This window comes from Penicillium hordei (genome assembly GCF_028827395.1).
Source record: "Penicillium hordei strain IBT 12815 chromosome Unknown utg000001l_segment0_segment0, whole genome shotgun sequence".
In the NCBI taxonomy this organism is placed as follows: Eukaryota; Fungi; Ascomycota; class Eurotiomycetes; order Eurotiales; family Aspergillaceae; genus Penicillium; species Penicillium hordei.
Genome location: NW_026623142.1, coordinates 8,404,184 through 8,421,272, shown reverse-complemented (window position 1 = coordinate 8,421,272; position 17,089 = coordinate 8,404,184). Strand labels below are relative to the sequence as shown.

General features: G+C 48.7%; 9 protein-coding genes across 9 annotated transcripts; 2 read left to right on the top strand and 7 right to left on the bottom strand.

The window, feature by feature from the left end:
- Nucleotides 1-112: 112 nt before the first annotated feature.
- On the bottom strand, nucleotides 113-1,508 carry N7537_003207 (3-isopropylmalate dehydrogenase; the record flags this gene model as incomplete). The annotated part of the gene is made up of 5 exons (XM_056894265.1): nucleotides 113-342; nucleotides 435-1,074; nucleotides 1,145-1,240; nucleotides 1,311-1,382; nucleotides 1,434-1,508. The coding sequence occupies 5 exons, from the start codon at nucleotides 1,506-1,508 to the stop codon at nucleotides 113-115; spliced, it is 1,113 nt and encodes a 370-aa protein (XP_056759260.1).
- Nucleotides 1,509-2,325: 817 nt separating this feature from the next.
- On the top strand, nucleotides 2,326-4,261 carry N7537_003206 (uncharacterized protein; the record flags this gene model as incomplete). The annotated part of the gene is made up of 3 exons (XM_056894264.1): nucleotides 2,326-2,496; nucleotides 2,561-4,060; nucleotides 4,130-4,261. 3 exons carry the CDS (start codon nucleotides 2,326-2,328, stop codon nucleotides 4,259-4,261), a joined length of 1,803 nt encoding a protein of 600 aa, XP_056759259.1.
- A 324-nt stretch (nucleotides 4,262-4,585) lies between these two features.
- Nucleotides 4,586-5,690, bottom strand: N7537_003205 (isopenicillin N synthase family dioxygenase; the record flags this gene model as incomplete). The annotated part of the gene is made up of 3 exons (XM_056894263.1): nucleotides 4,586-5,248; nucleotides 5,305-5,469; nucleotides 5,529-5,690. The coding sequence occupies 3 exons, from the start codon at nucleotides 5,688-5,690 to the stop codon at nucleotides 4,586-4,588; spliced, it is 990 nt and encodes a 329-aa protein (XP_056759258.1).
- A 477-nt stretch (nucleotides 5,691-6,167) lies between these two features.
- Nucleotides 6,168-7,922, top strand: N7537_003204 (cytochrome P450; the record flags this gene model as incomplete). The annotated part of the gene is made up of 3 exons (XM_056894262.1): nucleotides 6,168-6,392; nucleotides 6,448-6,817; nucleotides 6,883-7,922. The coding sequence occupies 3 exons, from the start codon at nucleotides 6,168-6,170 to the stop codon at nucleotides 7,920-7,922; spliced, it is 1,635 nt and encodes a 544-aa protein (XP_056759257.1).
- A 716-nt stretch (nucleotides 7,923-8,638) lies between these two features.
- On the bottom strand, nucleotides 8,639-9,589 carry N7537_003203 (Dyp-type peroxidase; the record flags this gene model as incomplete). Its single annotated transcript, XM_056894261.1, has 1 exon — nucleotides 8,639-9,589. One exon carries the CDS (start codon nucleotides 9,587-9,589, stop codon nucleotides 8,639-8,641), a length of 951 nt encoding a protein of 316 aa, XP_056759256.1.
- A 512-nt stretch (nucleotides 9,590-10,101) lies between these two features.
- On the bottom strand, nucleotides 10,102-10,913 carry N7537_003202 (SDR family NAD(P)-dependent oxidoreductase; the record flags this gene model as incomplete). The annotated part of the gene is made up of 2 exons (XM_056894260.1): nucleotides 10,102-10,324; nucleotides 10,390-10,913. The coding sequence occupies 2 exons, from the start codon at nucleotides 10,911-10,913 to the stop codon at nucleotides 10,102-10,104; spliced, it is 747 nt and encodes a 248-aa protein (XP_056759255.1).
- Nucleotides 10,914-11,477: 564 nt separating this feature from the next.
- N7537_003201 (uncharacterized protein) lies at nucleotides 11,478-12,458 on the bottom strand (the record flags this gene model as incomplete). Its single annotated transcript, XM_056894259.1, has 1 exon — nucleotides 11,478-12,458. One exon carries the CDS (start codon nucleotides 12,456-12,458, stop codon nucleotides 11,478-11,480), a length of 981 nt encoding a protein of 326 aa, XP_056759254.1.
- Nucleotides 12,459-13,112: 654 nt separating this feature from the next.
- Nucleotides 13,113-13,571, bottom strand: N7537_003200 (uncharacterized protein; the record flags this gene model as incomplete). Its single annotated transcript, XM_056894258.1, has 3 exons — nucleotides 13,113-13,306; nucleotides 13,336-13,472; nucleotides 13,534-13,571. The coding sequence occupies 3 exons, from the start codon at nucleotides 13,569-13,571 to the stop codon at nucleotides 13,113-13,115; spliced, it is 369 nt and encodes a 122-aa protein (XP_056759253.1).
- Nucleotides 13,572-14,291: 720 nt separating this feature from the next.
- N7537_003199 (GMC family oxidoreductase) lies at nucleotides 14,292-16,358 on the bottom strand (the record flags this gene model as incomplete). Its single annotated transcript, XM_056894257.1, has 6 exons — nucleotides 14,292-14,687; nucleotides 14,744-15,232; nucleotides 15,291-15,758; nucleotides 15,813-15,949; nucleotides 16,012-16,218; nucleotides 16,271-16,358. 6 exons carry the CDS (start codon nucleotides 16,356-16,358, stop codon nucleotides 14,292-14,294), a joined length of 1,785 nt encoding a protein of 594 aa, XP_056759252.1.
- Between the last annotated feature and the right edge of the window lie 731 nt (nucleotides 16,359-17,089).

Here is a 17,089-nt window from a genome sequence, read left to right as displayed (position 1 = left end):
ACTCTCATCCCCAAATAGCACACGTTCTTTGTAGTTATCCTTTTATACGGTTAATAACTAATGGATTTCCTACAATACTAATATTCGCAGGTGAAAGGAATGGTCATTCCCCTCACGCATTATCCTTTAAATAAGTTACGACTGCGTCACCGAACTCCGTGGAGGAAGCCGTTCCACCGATATCTCTCGTCCGGCAACCCCCCTCAATGACCTCCCTAACGGCGGTTTCGACAGCAATTGCAGCGGCAGGCATCTCAAGTGAATAACGGAGCATCATAGCAATGGATAGAATCATCCCAGTCGGGTTGATAATACCCTTCCCGGCAATGTCGGGTGCGGATCCTAAGCACAAACGTATTAACGATGCGGTCCCTTCATACAGCGGGACGAAGCCGTCATATGAACACAGACAGAACAAAAGGCACGTCACTTACCATGCACAGGCTCGTAGATACCACGAACTACGGTCCCATCAGCATTGTCAGGTATCGCACAGAGACTCGCGCTAGGCAGTAAACCAAGACTGCCAGGAATGGCACTGGCCTCGTCGCTGATAATGTCGCCAAACATGTTGCTGGTCAAGACAATTCCATTGAGTGTCGTCGGTCGAAGAGCTAGGGTCATGGCCGCCGTATCGATTAGCATATGCTGAAGTGTCAGATCTGGAAACTCCGAGGCAATAGTTTCCTTCACCACACCACGCCAGAGCCGGCCACAGGCCGCCAGCAGATTGGCTTTGTCTAAGCTAGTGATCGGTAAAGGAGGATTCTTCGACCTGGCAAGCCAGGCCGCTAACCGCGTAATGCGCTGGATTGTGCTCCCGTCATATTGGTCGAGATCTGAGGCAGTGTTGAATGTCCCGTCATGTTCCTGACGTTCTCCATAATATATGCCACTGCTGAGCTCACGCACAATGAGGATATCTGTTCCGGAGCACACCCGCTCTTTTAGGCTGGATGACTCGATCAACACGGGAGCAATGAAGTTAATCGGTCGAATGTTTCCAAATGCGTCCATGGCCTTGCGCAGTCTCCCCAACCCCAATTCGACGGGGATTGGGCTTCCCTGCCAAGCCTGTGAAGACCTTTCCGTCAGTCCCATGAGCTATTCATTTCATCCTTGAAGCTGATATCTTCTCACGTACCGGACCACCAACAGCGCCAAGAAGTACAGCTGATGCTTTTTTAGCATCAGAAAGGGCTTCCTCAGTCACAGGGGTGCCATGGGCATCGAATGCGGCCTGTTCAATCACCGCGATCGTTAGCCGTCTTGACAGGCGGCACGTAGGGGTGGAATTGGAGAGTACATACTCCACCAATGAGATGGTATTTGAGGTTTAGCGTGGCATCAGTTTGATACTGTCTTTGAATCTCGTGTAGCACCTAATTAGTTTTTAGTCGTATTGATTTGCAGTTGGCCGCTGGTAAGGCTACCTTCAGGCCTTCGACCATCACCTCGGGGCCTCCATAGTCGCCTGGGAACACCACAATATCATGTGTCTTAATCATAGTGCCAATAAGTAAGTTTGTATTGCTTCTGAGGAAACGATGGTATCAAACATGGAGAAAAGAAGGCAATCGGAAGCAATATAAATGATTACAGTTCGCACTGCGTTACGGAGAATTTCATAGAATACCCGCACTTATGGAACTCCTCAATAGGTGGAATCCTTTGTCCTTTCTTGTCCTCTAGCTCATTTTCTTTATTAAATAGCTACAACCACCTATGGGGTATCATCTACACCCTATATTAGTTACCTTAATCTACTCCTCGCCAAGATGCAAACTTACATTATAAAAAACAGTTACTTCATTATATCTATATAAGTGAGAGGCATGGGATTATATTTATGAGCTTATTAAGGGCTGGATGGCGAGTGGTGTAGCCTACAGGCGAAGAAGCTGTCCTGACTAAGCATCCGAGCTGGTGGCGGGGCTGAGACACCGTACAAACGCATGATAGATTTATAACTAGAGGACTGATTACTGTGCATAAGTGCGCTGTCTAGTAAAGGACTCCTTATGGCTCTTGTACATCTAGTTCATCCATAATGCACGAACCCCGGGATTGCTCGGTCTCCCTGTCCGGCTTAGCTTACAAAGAACAGCGTTCAAAGAGCACAGGGATTGAGCTAAGCACGATAACTCTCCTTCTACCTTCTACCCCTCTTCAATGGATTACTCGATGTGTCAAGGTCTGGGCCTTTGCATTGTGTAGCTCTTAGGGTATGTAGAAAGAAAAGAACCACGCTCCCCACTAGTAAGAACCCCTCTTCTTCAAATTGTTTGGCATACAAGGCAAAGAAAAAAAAAGGAAATAAGACAAATGCCAACAACATGTGCAGGTGGCCAAAGCCTGCAGAGCAAATATGGCGGTCGGGCTCCTCCCAATATCCATCTGCCAGACCGACAATGGCCATCGAAGAAGTTGACGAAGTCCCCCACTTGGCTGTCGACTGATCTACGGGATGGCAACCAAGCTCTCCCCAATCCTATGGTACGTATGGAACTACCCACCCTGGAGAAGAAGACGACCTAATGTGGTTATTAATACGATGCAGACAATATCCCAAAAATGGCAGATGTTTCGCCTGCTGGTGGGTATTGGGTTCAAGGAGATTGAGGTCTCGTTCCCCTGTGCCTCAGATATCGAATTCAACTTCACACGGGAGCTCGTGAGCACACCTGGGGCCGTCCCACCGGACATCAGTCTGGAGGTGATGACCCCCTGCCGGAAAGAGACGCTGAAGCGCGCAGTCGAGAGCCTCAAGGGGGCAAAGAAGGCCATTCTCTTTACCTACCTCGCAACCAGCGACAACTACCGCGAGACCATTCTGCAACAACCATCAGAGTCAGAGTGGTTGGCGCGCGTCACTGACTGTATCGAATATGCTCGCTCCATCACCAAAGAAGATGCGGAGGCGCGGACCACCGAGTGGACGCTAGGATTCGGCTTCGAGGACTTTGCTAATGCCCGTCCAGAGGCTGTCTTGCGCCTGGCGGCAGCCATCCAGGCTGCGTGGAAACCCACCCGTGAACAGCCGGTCATCTTAGGACTCGCATCCAGCGTCGAGGCCACCACCGTCAACGTGTTCGCGGACCAGGTAGAATACTTTGCTCGGAATCTGCGTAACCGCGACACGGTCTGCATCTCTATTCATACCCATAATGACCGTGGCGGCGCCGTGGCCGCCGCGGAGCTCGCGTGCTTGGCCGGCGGGGATCGCATTGAAGGATGTCTGTTTGGCAACGGCGAGCGAGCGGGGAACCTAGATCTTGTCACGGCCGCCATGAATTATTTCACGCAAGGTATTGAGACCGGGTTAAATCTCTCAAACTTGCCGGCCATCCGGCACGTATACGAGAAGATCACTCAACTCCCTGTGCATCCAAGAACGCCGTACTCAGGCGACTATTACTTCCGTGCCTTCTCCGGGGCCCATCAAGATGCGATTTGGAAGGGATTGAACAAACGAGCCATTAGCCTGTCGAATAGTGTATGGCGGGTGCCGTACTTGCCCCTCGATCCTGCCGATTTGGGAATCTCCTTTGATAACGTAATTGGGGTTAACAGCCAGAGCGGGAAAGGGGGAGTGGCCTGGCTTATCCAGCAAGGGCTCGGCTTGAGTCTTCCCAATGAGTTGGCCGCTGCTTTCAGCGGTATTGTAAAAGAGAAATCGATGGCCTGGGAAAGAGGATTGGCTGCTGAGGAAATTTGTGCCCTTTTCTTGGAATGTTACGATCACAGCACTTATTATCACTCGCTGGTACTTGGACAACAGCGCACAAGCAACTTTTTTCAGCAACCTGCCCTCCCACACGATCTGGAGGTGATGACAGATCAGGCAAATCTGATAGCCGCCTTGATGAGCCAGACGTTGCAGTTCCCCATTCGGTGCATTATGGCGACATGCCATCCCCTTCCTGGTCGGCAGAAACAAGACCTGTCTGTCACATTCGCACAATGGTCACTCGGAGATGGCGTTAAACCCGTCTGGGGCATTGGGGTCGGTATAAGCAAGGATGAGGCTATCTATAGTACACTCCTGTCTAGTATTCAGGTAAAGTTATCAGTCTCCTGGCGATAGGACTCGCCCGACTTCGACTGTACTAATGCATTGGTTGTACAGAAAGATTATGTGTCACTCACAGGTGAGCCTTGGCCGAGTTCTGATCAGAAGAACAAGCTAGAGAACTTTGCGTTGCCACCAAACTTGGAAATGGCTGCGGTCACAATTATTTCATTGCCTGATGAAGTATAATGCTCCTGCGGTGGACTTGGAAGATCGAGAATTGCTATGAACACCACCACACTATTAGGTGAATATTTTCTGTTTCCAAAGACAATAAACATGATTCAACTGATTTTATTTTTCCCGAAACCATTCTCTCAGTACTTTGGGAAAGAAATTATCTCGTGTATCATTCAGAACATTATTTTGCCATCGGAAGCATAGAGAGGCCACAATCTAAGATGAACAGGAATAAATTGATAACACAACAAAGACAAAACAAAACACACAACTATTTAACAATATTGTTTCAAGCCTTTCCCCCATCTCATCTCCACCTGCCCGAACAAGATATTAGCCATAAGTACGAACCAGCTTCAACTGATTATATTCAAATGCGGTTAAGCCATCATTGTACTCAGACTTGATGCCCGGACGCACAAACTCAGCCAGTGTATCAACGAGGACATCCCGGTCCGGCTTGCCAAAGTATGCCACCGAGTACCGGGTTGCCAGCATTTCATCAGTGTGAGCATCCTTTCCTTCAGGCAAACTCACACGATGATTAGCTGACCGCAGATTCTTGTTAGTCCATCTCTGAAGGCAGTCGCCAACATTGATGATCACCTCGTATACATCTTCAGATTCCACTGGAATAAAGTTACCCAGCTGCTGCTGATCTTCGACCTGCAGACCACCCACAGAGTCTTGCAAGAGCAGGGTGAGTGTGCCAAAGTCAGAATGCTCGCCAATCCGCTTGACAGTCTCCATCGAGCGGCATGGAATAGAAGGATAGTGCAGCAATCGCAGCTCGCTGGTGTTGCTCTGATGCTTGGAGATAAGATGATCCTCGGGGAGGCTTAATCCGGCCGTGATAGCGCGCAAGAGGTTCGCGTGGAGCGCGTGGAATTGGTCATAGATGCCCTCCATGAATTGACGGAAACCTGGCAAATAAGTTTCATCTACCCATCGGTTTGGGAAAAGCTCGTCGTTGGCTGCCCCTTGATCAAATGATTCCTGGTTGCCTGTCAGTAGGATCACTCCATCTATGTTAATTCTGCTCGGAAACCTACGCGATACTCTTGGTAACGGTCATTCTGCTGCTTCCCTTGCTCAAACTTGGAAATCTGCCACACACTTTCCTGGCCAATTGCACTCCATCCTCGATGCGGGTTTGGGGCTTCTGGGTGTGCCGCCTCTGCTTTCAGGTGATTGGGGAGATCGAAGAACAGCTTGTTCTGTTTACCTTTAATCAGAGTCACTTCCCCGATTTCTTTGTCTTCAATCAAGTACTCACAAACCTGAACAGCTGGTCAATCGTCTCCTTTGAGAGAGAAGAGTTGTGAATCTTGGCAAATCCATAGACGGAGAGGGTTTCGCATAATTCATCACAAAACTTTTGTCGCTCTTTTATATCGTCGCTGCAATATTGAAGAAAATCAAGAGATTTGATGGGCATTGTTGCCTTTGTATATTGAGAGCAAGTTTTATACTCCGTGATCAAGACACAGCGAATTGAAGGTCAAAATATATACAACTGGCCCTTGGGATGACCCGACATTAAATATATATACATTTGTTGGATACCATACATTGCCTTCTACGTAGCTTAGTGTACTGTATCCATGGGCTTCCAAGGTTCCACGTAATAGTCTACTGGATAAGCATGTTGAGTATACCCTAGTCCTTTCCCGTGACCCGGATGGTACGGTACGCAGATGCTTCTTGACATATGGCGACCTGCGGGCCCCTTGAATGGATTGCACCTTATAGCCTGGCCCCTACCGCTACTATTTACTCGCTGCTGATTCTTGGCGTTGATTCAGATCAGCTGGGAAATGAAATCTAGAGTCAAAATTGACCACTATTTTCTCTTTCTTTCTTTTCTTCTTTCAAATTGGAACTTCTCCGTCTGTGTCAATATCTGCCCTTCAAAATGATCGAACTTCTATTGGATCTCACCTCGCTGCAACAAGGCATCATCGCGGTGATTGCTGTTCTTCTGTTTTTGGTACTGACTAACCGATTGACCACCTGGGAATACATCGTTCCCAAAGAAGTGCAATGGATTGACCGACCCCAAGAGCGCTTTGGCTACCTTCGTGCTAAGGCGCGGTCGTTTTTCGTCATGAAGGAGAACATCATGCAGGCCTATCTCGAAGTACGTTATTTCTTGTTCTCCCAAAGGGCAGTCTATCATTTAACCTCCCTATCAGTGCAATAAAAAGGGTCGAGCCGCCGCCCTTGCCATTGCATTCGGTCGACCGCAGATCATTCTTCCCCCCAAATACATTCGATGGATAATCGACCAACCAGAATCGGTGCTCAGCATGGACCCCATTCACAACGAATTCCACGCCTTTGTGCAGGACGGGTTAGTGGGCGACCACACAGTGCAGGAAGTTCTGCGCAAGGAATTAACCCAAAACCTTGGCCGAATGACGGCGGACATCAATGATGAGATTGTGGATGCGTTAAATGCTATTTGGGGGAATTCGCCTGAGTGGAAGATGATTCCCCTCAAGGACAGTACGCGCACGATCGTCGCCCGCATCACTAACCGACTATTCGTGGGTAAAGAAATATGTAAGAAACACGTCCACTCCCCAGGAGGCATCAGTATTGGGACTAACAGCACCTGTGTGGACCAGGTCGAAACGAAGATTATATCCGTGACGCTGTCGCGTTGGGTATGGCGGTAATGCCAGAGACCGTGTTCCAGGACCTGGTTCCTCGGCCACTGAAGGGGCCTCTCTCGTTGGTTGTGAAGTGGATAAATCATTACTATATGGCCGGATTCAACCGACACCTGCAGCCGATAGTGCGAGAACGAGTGCAAGCCGTACGACAGATGGAAGAGACGGTGGAGAAGAAGGGAGAAGAGAGCGAGGAGAATCCAGAACAAAAGCCATCCTCCCTCCCGAACGACTTCTTGACCTGGATAGTGCAACGTGCTGTCCGTCGGGGTGAGTCCCCGGCCGATATCGAACAGCGCGTGATTGCCCGGGTGGGCATGGCCAATCTAGCTTCTATCGAAACGACTACCAACACGATGAGCAAATGTTTGGCGGACATTACCACGCTAGGCGAGGCTCAAGGATACCGGGCGTTGGTTACAGCAGAAGCGCAGAAGGTGCTGTGCGACTGCCAGAACCTGCCGGTGAAGAAAGATATTGAGAAGCTGGTGCATATCGAAAATGCGCTCAAGGAAAGTTTGCGGTTAGCGGTAGTCTTCCCCGGTCTCATTCGGCAGGTCACCAGTCCTACAGGAGCGACCTTGGAGGATGGCCTCCATCTGCCGTGCGGCGCGCGCATCAGCGTTGCCGCTTATGCCATCCACCGCGACGATAATGTCTGGCCAGATGCCACCACCTATAATCCTGCCCGCTATGAGAGTCCCCAGGCTCCAACCGACCAGACAACCGCGAAGGTACCATCGTCGCATCTTCCCATGTCCCGTGCCTCTGAGAGCTTTCTCTCTTTTGGACTAGGAAAGCGCGCTTGCCCGGGCCGCTTCTTCGTAACGGATGAGCTGAAGCTGTTGTTTGCCCACATGTTTACCAAGTATGAGATCCAGATCATCCCGCCCCCCACCAGTACTGCCGGGCAGTTCACAGAATTGACCCTGCGGGGGCCCCAGGAGCATCTGCTGATTCGGCGAAGGTCAGAAGCGAATTCTGTGAATGCATGATTGTAGTCAGCAGCGCTGTGTAAGTAGATATCATCTACTTCACCCTTTCTGCCAGAGATGACGCAGTCACCAGCCTTTGAAGGCTGTACATTCTGGATTCTGATGTACCCAAAAACACATATATATACATTGAAGTAACTGTGTGTCGTATAATTTGATGTAGAGTAGTGCTAGTGTAGACTTGCAGTACCTCCTGGCTCTCTGGCTGAACTTCCAGTGTATTCCGATTAGTCGGTGCGATGTTATTGCTTAAATTCTTATTGCATGATTGGGACTAGGCGATCAGCTATTTCTTCCAACTCAATACTCGAGTTAAGAAGGCTCTTTGGGAGTATAGGAACAATACTTGGCTTTTTCGTGACGAAGTCGGCTATGTAGAGCCGATGGGAGAAGCTGTCGATGCATGGACTGAACACGTTGAAAGCAGCAAAGGTGTTCTGTCAAACGAAATCGATAGCTGGATGACCGGGGTTAATACGAATGTGAAGGGCAAGACTGTTCGGAGTGTTGCGAGGTACACTGGCAGTGCGATAGAATACCGCCGGAGATGCACCGAGTGTAAAGCCGCTGGTTGGAAAGGTTTGGTATTTGCCCAACTCTCGAACTCCAAGTTTTGATGTGGATGAATGTCTATGAATTACTACGATTCAAACGTACTGTCTCCCATCTGGTACATAAACTGTCAGATATGAAATCAAAATCACAAAGGATCAACCTCAGTCAGACCCCAAACTAGCCAGTAAACTAGCAGACGGAGCAAAGAATGTCGTCCCAGTAAGTGGCTTGGAGAAATCAAGGATGCGATCATGCAGTCCAGGCGGATCCCCAATAAACATACGCTCCAACATTCTTTCAATAACCCAGAGACGGCGAGTATAGCCGATAAAGTACGTCCCAAACTCGCCAGCACCAGGAGATCCAAATGGCATATTATCGCGAAGAATATCATGCTCGTTCCCATCCTCATCTTCAATCGTATTGAGGGTCTTGTGAGAGCGCTGTCCAGATGTCGCATCATCCAGTTCAACATTATCTATCTTGGTGCGACCGATAATCCTCTCCTGCTGTTCCGTGGACAGATCTTTCCACCCGGGTAGATCATGGGTGTACTTTTGTACAACGATATAGCTACCACCAGACGCAGAGGCATCTTCCTCTGCAACCAAAACGGAACCCGGCACCGCCAATCCAACGGGATTAGCCGTCCCATCCACAAAACCAAGGAGATCCCGCACATCAAAGTACCGAAAGCCAACCGTCTCATCGACGACAGAGACCGAGTCACCGAGTTGATCCATCAGCTGACGCTCAAATTCAAAGCAGATATCTCTGCGCTCGGAGCGAATGTGGAAAAGCAGATCACCGGCGGTCGAGACCGCAGTGTGTTTTTGGCCTTTGATCTTACGGAAAGGATGCAATTCTGAAGGCCGGGGAAGACCCGTGAGGCGATCCCAAATATTACTTCCTATGCCGACGGTGCACGCAAATTGAGCGCTGAGATCGCGGATGGATACATTTTTGGCTAGGCTGTCGATCCCTGCTAGTGTAGAGCGCACGGTTTCAATGGCATCCGGCTTGTTGGTCACAGAGAGAACAAGGAATGTAGCTGATTGTGTGAGAGGGGCGTCCACACGCTGAGGTGCTATTGGGACACGATGGGTGCTCATATCTGCTTTTTGATATAACTCGTGAATGCGACCGGTAGATACGCGTTGGTTGCGGAATGTAAAGGTGAAGGTTGGCTGGTTGGTGTAATGCCGTTGCTTTTTGATAATACTTATTGCAGCAGCTCGAAGGGTATTTGTATGACCAACAGCACAAAATGAGAATGAGGGAATAGTGTTTAAAATATACGAGCTGACCAGGGACCTGGACTTAGTCATACTTTAGCTGCTAGCGTCCTTAATCGGAGGGAACTGCTGTCTTATAGAGGGCTCGGCTAGTCTGATTATATCAATTGATTATAATAAGGAAGAAGTGATTGGCCAAATTAATATTCTAAGACTAAATAGGTCGATGCTACATTTGTAGGTGGTGATGTCACACCCGCTGGAACTGGCTGAGGGAAAAGATTGCCGCGTATAGTGATTGGCGCATCATATTCCGATAACGTTAAAAAGAGAAAATCAGCAACTTAATGATCGTATGAGCTGAATCATATCTATAAATGCATGCTAACTTATCGCTGGGTGTACCCGCCATCCACAAACAAAGCCGTTCCAGTAACAAAAGAAGCGCGTCCACCACTCAAATAAACAACACCATCCGCAATATCCCCCAGCTGACCCACACGTGCCATTATAACAGCATTGGCAACCTTCTCCTTCATAGCGGCCAGGATCTGAGGCGACTTGGTTGCCAAAGGGGTCTCAGTATACCCAGGACAGATAGCATTGAACCATCTTTAGCATAATCCTCAGAGGCAGTTCTCGTCAACCCAATAACCGCATGGTTTGTGGCAGTGTACGCGGTCGACAACGCAATTCCAGCAACACCCTGAATAGACGGGAAGTTGACAATTGAGCTACGCTGTAGTGGCCTGCCATCAATCGAGGACTTGATAGGCTCCTGCTTCAACATGATCCTGGCAGCAGCGCGCAAAACGAAGAATGCGCCTGTGAGGTTCACGTTCAAAATGCGCTCCCAGTCGGATGTTTCGCAGAATGCAGCTCCGCCTGTGTGCTTCATTGCTATTCCAGCTGCGTTGATGACGTAGTCGAGTCGGCCAAATGTCGTCGCGACTTCTTCGACGACTTCATTGACACGGTTCTCATCTGTGATATTGATGGGGTAGGTCAGGACTCGGCATGGTGTCGCTCCTGCTTTGCACTGTTGCTCTTCGATCTCGGCTTTGACGGCTTTAGGGCTTCGGGGCTGATGTCGAGCAGAGCGATTCCGGAGGCGCCATCTCGGGCGAATGTCTTTGCGCAGGCGCGGCCAATTCCCGAGGCGCCACCTGTGTGTGATAAGGGCAATTCCAGAGACGCCCATTTGAGGTACATGATGTATGAGGGGAGAGTTGGGGGAGTTGGTCGGTCTGTTGATGCGCGCAACAAGAGTGATTTTTAGCTGAAAAGAAGAAAGCGATCGAGGAGTGACAATGTATATAGGCTTCCACAAAATGACCCGGATAATAACAATAATAGCTCGGTATCTCTCTCCAAACAAGAGATATACTTGCTCCTTGGATAAATGTGGGGTTGTTGCGGAAACTTGCCTAACTTGCATCTAGTGATAGCCGCGCAACCCACGTATGACAACACACCTCGTGCATACTTTCGAATCTTTATAGATTCCATACTAGACTGATACGTACTGCCAATAACGCAGATACTTAGTGCGGGGTTGTTGCAGATGATTGCAGCCTTGGATTTGGGACAGCATGGCACAGGCAGATTGCGGAAGTGCTAACAGTTCGTTTGGGATCAGAATATAAAAGAGGAGATGTATCATACTCTATGTACACGAATATAGATATCCACGTTTACAATTTATGGTGAATCATCAACAACAGTGTTGTAGGCTCATTTCTTGGGCAAACGATCATATCAGAAATCAAAATATCTGCTGTAATGGCACGGTGCTTTTCATCAGATCCAACCACGTTATACTCTTCTCATTAGAACAAGTTTTCTCCTGCCATATTTGCTGAATATTGGCCAATGTCTCAGTGAAGCAAGACAAGCCACTGCGACGTGCCGAATTCACAAACCAGTTGGAAAATGATGCGTGAACCAATGGATCCTTGGCTTCACAGGCCGCAATAAATGCAGGCCAAATGAATCCCGCTGAGCTATATACCACAATGGAGTCTCTGTGCTCGCAGCGCCGTAGACGATCCAAGACTTCCAAGACCCTTTGCTGTAGCAAGGAAGCATCCACGTCGTGGATTCGACGGTAGAAGTATACTGCCAGTGCATTCTGCATGGCATTAAGCATATTTTCTATGACTTCATGATCGAGTTCGGATTGAATGTTCTCCAGGCTGGGTAGTGGCAGGTTGTTGATGTAGTCCTCTAGAGTCTTCGCGCGGCCAATGAATTCTTTCAAGCTAATACAGTTGGATGCATCGTCCCCTTCTGCCGCATCCTTTTCTTTGCCTAATATAGCAACTCGAGATAAAAGAAGAACCCAAGGTTCACGGATACCAAAAATCTCTGGATAGAGGGTGTCAGACCGGAAGCCAGGTCTTTCGAGATGCAGATCATTCTCGCCATCCTCTTGTCCGCGCACTCTCATCATTTCTTGGTCTAAATTCTTCCAATCCCATAGTCGAAATGACAGACTGTCAAGGCTGTGGTTTCCCAGTCCGCTGGTTTCAATCGCTGCGCGTACGCCATGACGTTTTCTTGAGTTCGCTCCACAAATGAAGACACTCTCGTGGATGATACGCTCAAATACATAGCAGTGATCCAGTAATCGAACTTTTCGGGACTTTTCGCGTGGTAGTCCTCTTAAACGAATGAACCTTTCCGCTTCGACAAAATAATATTCCAATTGCATTCGGTTCCCCGAGAAAATTGTCACCTGGACCATAGTGAGCAATGAAATCAAGATTGACTTGTACTTCGCTACTTTCGGGACATCGTAGGACGTTATGAGCATCACTTTCGCATGTTGTTGAGCTTTCTGTTTGTAGATTATGGCTTTTTCGCTCCATGTTCGAGATCGAGAGACACCCCCAAGACTAAATTCACTTATGGCTAATGTTCCATAGAATGCACACAACTGGCATCACCCAGATCATCGCCGAGAGCCAAGCCGGCGAGGCAGCTCTTGGTGTGGGGTAAAAGAAGGACGTGCCAAGGCGTTTTGGAGTGTTGGAGGGGAGTTATCAGGCTAATTACAGCCGAGACATAGTGCTTGAGAAGGAACACTGCATCTTGTGGCACGGTCTTTGTGGTATCTATAGAGGAGGTGAATGAGGTGGGTGATATGGGCTGAATTTAAGATTGGTCCGGAAAACATAATGTGGGTGGATATTCATGGGGTAATGGATCATCTTCCACGAAATCTTGATCTACCATAGCGTCTAGATATCCCGGGAAAGGCGGACTTGGAACATTCTCTGCTTGATCAAATCCGAACTACATCAAGGCTTGGGACCAAGGCGAGAGATGCAACTCGGATGGAGGCAAGTAGGAATTGCTGGATCTTCCGGAGAGCTTGAATGCGTCTCTTCATGGTTGTTCACAGTTGGTTCGCAAGGCAAGGCAAGGTGTCTTGATCTTGGTTCAATCTGAACGCCCCGAACGGACCTTGGTGGATCTCAATCTCGTCCACAATTATCGCGTCTTCGCATTCTTCGTCAATTCTGGAAATAATCTCGAGAGTCATCTTTGGAGGAGCACTTGAGACAAGCCATTGGCTCATGCGTTCTCTTTCTTTGAGTGAAAACAATGGTCGACGAAACCGGACCCCATGACTGCGGGACTAGCCCTCGAAGTGGAAGAAGATAGCGTTCTTGTACCCCCCGCAGGACAGCCCAAAATATTGACACATTGAACATTCTGGGCGTCCTTCGTCTCATTTGACATGTCGACTTCGACACTGTATTGCCGGTTAAAAATGAATTATTATTACTGAGGTGCCCAAACGTACTGTGGCATACCCGTTAAAGGAGTGGGTGTGAGCAATAGGCTCGTGCATACTTTTTTTGGGTTGAATCTGCCATCTTGTGGTGGTTGAACAAGGGAAGTGTTGTACATGGGAGTCAGTGAGGGAAAGTGGATCGGTCGATCGCCGATAGCCGAAACTGACGGAAAGCTGGTGTACGAACAATGTATGGTATAAATGACCGTTACTTGGATCTGCCTGCCCTAGACAAACATTATCGGCACTGTGACAGAATCAACGTCTTCGGTGCCTGGTATGCCTTGCAATTGTTCTCGTATTCATACAGCTTCGGGGCAAGACCAACGCCATTTCTTCTCCACGCGACTAACGAGCGCCGGGAGGATATCTTGCCAAGCGAAGCTGATTCGCTACCAAATCCCGTCAAAATTGATAAAGAGGCCAGGTGGGTGGCAGGTGAAGATAGAAACCTGGTTTTGAGCTATGTTTTCTCGCTTCATATTACCTACCAGAGCACTAGGCCCCTTTCGGGCAAATCGCCCTGTCGCTTCCATTTTTATCCTCTCATAAAGAGGATCTGAAGTAACTGTGATCAACAGGGGTAGTCCAATAATGGCTGAGCCGCACGTTTGTTCTTCTACATAACTTATCGCTACAAATTAAGTCTGTTGTGGCTGGAAATAGTGGGAGGAAAGAAGGCAAAATGCAATTACAAGGGTGAAAATGACTTCAAATCTGATAACTACAGGGGCCAATTATATGATCACAGGAAGACACGGGGGTGAACTCCCCAACTTAAGCCCCGTACTGTTCTTGCAGGAAACTGGCAATGCGACCTCCAATCATATAAGCCGGTCCAGAGAGATGAGTATCAGGCAAAGTCGGCAAAATACTAACATCTGCAACGCGCAGACCGTCAACGCCGTACACCTTCAACTTTGGGTCGACAACGCCGCCCTTGTTCTGCGGAAGCATGGCACACGTTCCCGAGGCATGCAGGTTGGACATGGTACCGGATTTGATGTATTCGAAGATGGCATCGTCATCATCAGTATCCACGGCCGTGCCTGGTGAAATCTCACCATGGTTCGGACCAATAGTGTATGGGGCTAGGAACTGGCTAGCGAGAATCTTGCGGGCATCGCGGAAAGCATTGATAGCTATGGTGCGTTCCGTTGGATGAGCGTAGTACTGCATCAATTTTGTTAGTTGAGTAGCATTGAAACTCGATGTCAACGCTCACATACGTTAGGATTGATGACTGGCAAATCGGACATCGCAGCAGAGCGGATTGACACATAGCCCTCCGACAACGGGACTTGACTCGATGCCGTGATCGAGAAATAACACCCGTCAAGGGCCGGGATATGCTCTGCTGTCGGGGCGAACGGGTAGAACATGGCTTCAAACAAGAACTCGACCGTGGCACGGTTGGAATAGCCAGCTTTGATAACATCGTCGGCGTTCAGAGAATGGAGCTTCTCCTCCGAGTACTCCTGGAATGCATTCGTAGCGCCTCCAATACCAGTGTACACACCAGAACCCTTGGAATAATACTCTTCCTCAGAGGCTTGGATATCGGGAAGGTTGATAAACTCGCGATGCATCGAGCCTTCAGGAGTAGTCTTGGCCATGATACTGAAGACATGGTGATCCATGAAATGCTTTCCAACATTTTCGTTGGCGACTACCGGGGTAATTCCCTTTGACTCGAGGGTTCCACGCGGCCCAATACCCTAGTCATATACTTGTGAACACTTTCATAGCAACATATTGACCTACGAAATGACATACCGAAACCATCAGAAGCTGCGGTGACTGGATGGCACCGAGGGACAGGATAATCTCGTTCTTGGCCGACGCCCTCCGGAACACGCCTTCAATATTGTCCGCAAATATGACGCCTGTGGCACGGGGCTTTCCACTGCTTCTATCGAAGAGAAGGGCCTGAGCAGGCGAATTATGCATGACTTTCAGATTCGGTCGGTCTCTCGCATGGTCATAGAAGTCGTAGCCGGAACAGCGGCGATACTGGGGCGCAATCGCGGCAGTTCCCTGCTTCACGCCAACGCCATTGCCGGTATTGAGGTCTTTGACAATTGGGATACCAACGGATGTACACGCTTGAATGAATGCAGGGTTTGATTTCACGACGTAGCCCTGGTAGCCGACATTCAGGACACCGTCTCCATATGCGTCTGGATCCCAAGTCTGGAAATCTTTGTTGTACTGATCTTTGAGGGGGGGATTAAACCGTGTTATCTGTTGACACGTTAATGCCTTTACTCGCTCAGAGTAATGACGAAGGAAGCATACTCTCTTGAATTCGGGATAGACATCCTTCCAGCCCCATCCGGGGTTACCCAGTTCCTCCCAGTGGTCATAAACAGCCTTAGAGCCACGGCCGTAGAAACAGCCATTGATGTTGCTGCAACCACCGAGGCCCTTTCCACCTGTACGATATTCAAGTTACTTTCCCATCCTTGTAATGTTGGTGAGAATTGGAAATACTTACGACGATAGGGAATCTGTCGTCCACCTAAGCCGGGGATAGGTTCAGTCAAGAAATTCCACTCCAATGCTGTGCCCTGAAGATGTCCAACCTCTCCAGGACATTGGTACATCTGAGCGATAGTTGGGTCCGGGCCAGCTTCGAGCACAAGCACGCTGTGGTTCCCAGACTGGGTCAATCTTTCAGCAGCCACCAACCCAGCCGTTCCTCCTACAATTCGTGTCAGATGCGAAATACTCAAGTTTTGCAGAGTTATACGAACCCCCGATTATTATAAAATCATAGGTTTCCTGCAATTTGGGGCCGGAATTCCTAGCCACCGAGGCTCGAGGGTTTCCCTTTGGAGGCATGCTGTCACTGAATCTGACGCCTTTATGTAATGAAATTAGATAAAACAAGATCAGGAATAATGGCAAGACTATTTTTGTAAACTGTCATTCTCGTTTCTTATATAGGAATGTGATCGTAGCTCCAGCCTTGTACGCTGCCACTGTCTACACGTCATACATTCGGCGGCTTCGGGTCCATTCCGACGTAATGTATCCATTTGTTTGCAGTACTTAGGTCCGTCGATAAACGGACCATGGAAGTGCAGACAGTAGTGCAAGAATGAATCCCATTAATCCGATGGATAAGAGGCACTGCGTGGAACTTGTGATATCATATGGGCATGATGGGTAAGAAAATGAATCCACTACGGTCACATCCGAATCGCCCGGGCGTGATCAGATATATCGATGGAAAAAGGCATCCCGGCCCACAGATCATCATTGATGCATCAATGGGTCTTTTATTAATCGGTGTTGCGATAGCAAAGCCCGACAACTCTTTCTGGATCCGGCCTATCTCTGGAATAGCTGCCAACTCGGGCGTGGGTACGTGGAAATTGGGCTGTGGCCCATAGAAGTACTAGTTAAACGTTACCCAAAGGATTATGGCAACTTACTAGACTTAGCGTAGAGGCCTACTTTCTATAGTCGTTTTATTACCTAGTAGAGGTAATTTATATATAATTCCCGGTCTAGGGAGAATGGTTAAGTCGTCCACTTCTGATTGCTCAGGGCATTTGTAGCAAATGCGG